Source organism: Manduca sexta, unplaced genomic scaffold (assembly GCF_014839805.1).
Source record: "Manduca sexta isolate Smith_Timp_Sample1 unplaced genomic scaffold, JHU_Msex_v1.0 HiC_scaffold_1480, whole genome shotgun sequence".
Classification (NCBI taxonomy): domain Eukaryota; kingdom Metazoa; phylum Arthropoda; class Insecta; order Lepidoptera; family Sphingidae; genus Manduca; species Manduca sexta.
Window position 1 is genome coordinate 2,671 of NW_023592349.1, and position 1,662 is coordinate 4,332.

At 39.2% G+C, this 1,662-nt stretch overlaps 1 protein-coding gene across 1 annotated transcript; it reads right to left on the reverse strand.

Annotated features, from left to right (window-relative positions):
- Window positions 1-341: 341 nt before the first annotated feature.
- Window positions 342-1,425, reverse strand: LOC119191408 (the record flags this gene model as incomplete). The annotated part of the gene is made up of 2 exons (XM_037445312.1): window positions 342-985; window positions 1,353-1,425. Coding segments are annotated over 2 exons (525 nt in total), but the record flags the coding sequence as incomplete, so codon positions are not given.
- Between the last annotated feature and the right edge of the window lie 237 nt (window positions 1,426-1,662).

Consider the following 1,662-nt stretch of genomic DNA (forward strand, 5'->3'; position numbering starts at 1 on the left):
GCCATAATTTCGGGTTTGCCGTAGTTCGCGCGTAGGCGATCGGCGCCGACTCTGACGCCATAGAGCTCATATTTGGTTGAATTAATAACTATTAGCTACCGTTGTTATCACAGTTTTATGTACCAAACAAATATGAATGCAATTTGTATCATGTTTAATGTCATTTTTGCGTGTAACTGCTTTATAAGATGTTGAGTATAAGTCTATCTATGGACCTGAGTATATGCAGACGATTATCGTTTACAGTTATTTACAGCTGACTATTTATCATAGCATTAGGACTTACAATAAGCCATGTAATTAACTACATATTGTTAAGCATAGTGCTTTAACAGCAAATTCGTTTATTTCATTTAGTGAAGTACGTGGAACATAAACTAAGTTTAATTTGTTTTAGGAATTACGACCTAATACGTTCTGTATTTGTGTGTTCTGCAATTTGTTGCTGATCTGTTTCAAATAAATGGAAAAATATTAGATCGATGTAAGTGTCGAACCTATGCTTTTTAGTTTCAATAATCAAGAAAAATACGTTATGTATAGTTATAATCATTATGTACGCAAAATACATATTTAGAGCACAGTAATTTTGATTTTCGATAGTGCACGAAGGTTCTCGAGTGGAGGTCATGAACTGGCAAGCGTAACGTCGGACGTCCACCCACAAGGGACAAATAACCTAATAATAGTCGCAGGAGATCGCTGGACTCGGGTCGCTTCCAATAAATCGACCTGGAAATCTTTGGGGAAGGCACATGCTCAGCAGTGGACATTCTGCTTCTGATGATGATGATGAATTTTAATTTGATTGTAAGTGTACCTTTGGTGTCAATAGGCGCAGGCGCGGCGAGGCTGGGTATCTCGGGCTGCGGCGGCTGCACCCTCGGCCCGGGCCACGTGGTCGCGCCCCCAGAACAGTAACGCGTCCTGGTGCCGCCGCAACCGTCCGCCACGTCGCGCAGCGTCGACGCGTCCGCAGAATATTCTACAAAAGACGAGACATAAGTCAGATGTTCGACGTCATATAGGCATGGTACAAGCAATATTTAAGTACAATTAACTGAATGAATTAGGTAGAGATACGTCCTGTGCTTTCACATTTTATTCAGTTTATATCCGTCCCATATCATTACATTTCCCCTATTGAGAGCGAGGATACCGCTATATCAGGCAAACATTCCAATCCTGAACAAATTAGGTGTGTTTCTTAGTTCATCTTATTTAGTTTTCAGCATATTTGCTGCTCTTCGTTAATGTATTCAAAAATACTGATCCACAATGCGATTTGGAATATTAGTCATTATTTTTTTTCTTTAAGGAAAAGTAACTTTACTGCTGTAAAGTATACTCACTCCTAGTTGTTGATGACTGCAGCAAGCTGGCTGTCTGGCCGCCTGGAAACGTGGCGTTCCTCTTGTGTCGACCCTGGGAACAAGAGCATTTCATATTTAATTGATATACCTATTATCTAAGTTTTTATGGCTAATATGATTATCACGCGTTTCCGCTAGTCTGATAGTCTTAGTTCGACATAAAGAGAATTAATACCTTACAATTCTGACTCTTTTCCAGCATCAAAATCGGTTTAGCAATTAAGCCTCATAATAGACAGGCTTACATACATTTATATTTTAAAGATTTTTTTGTAACAAATTTTGCCTT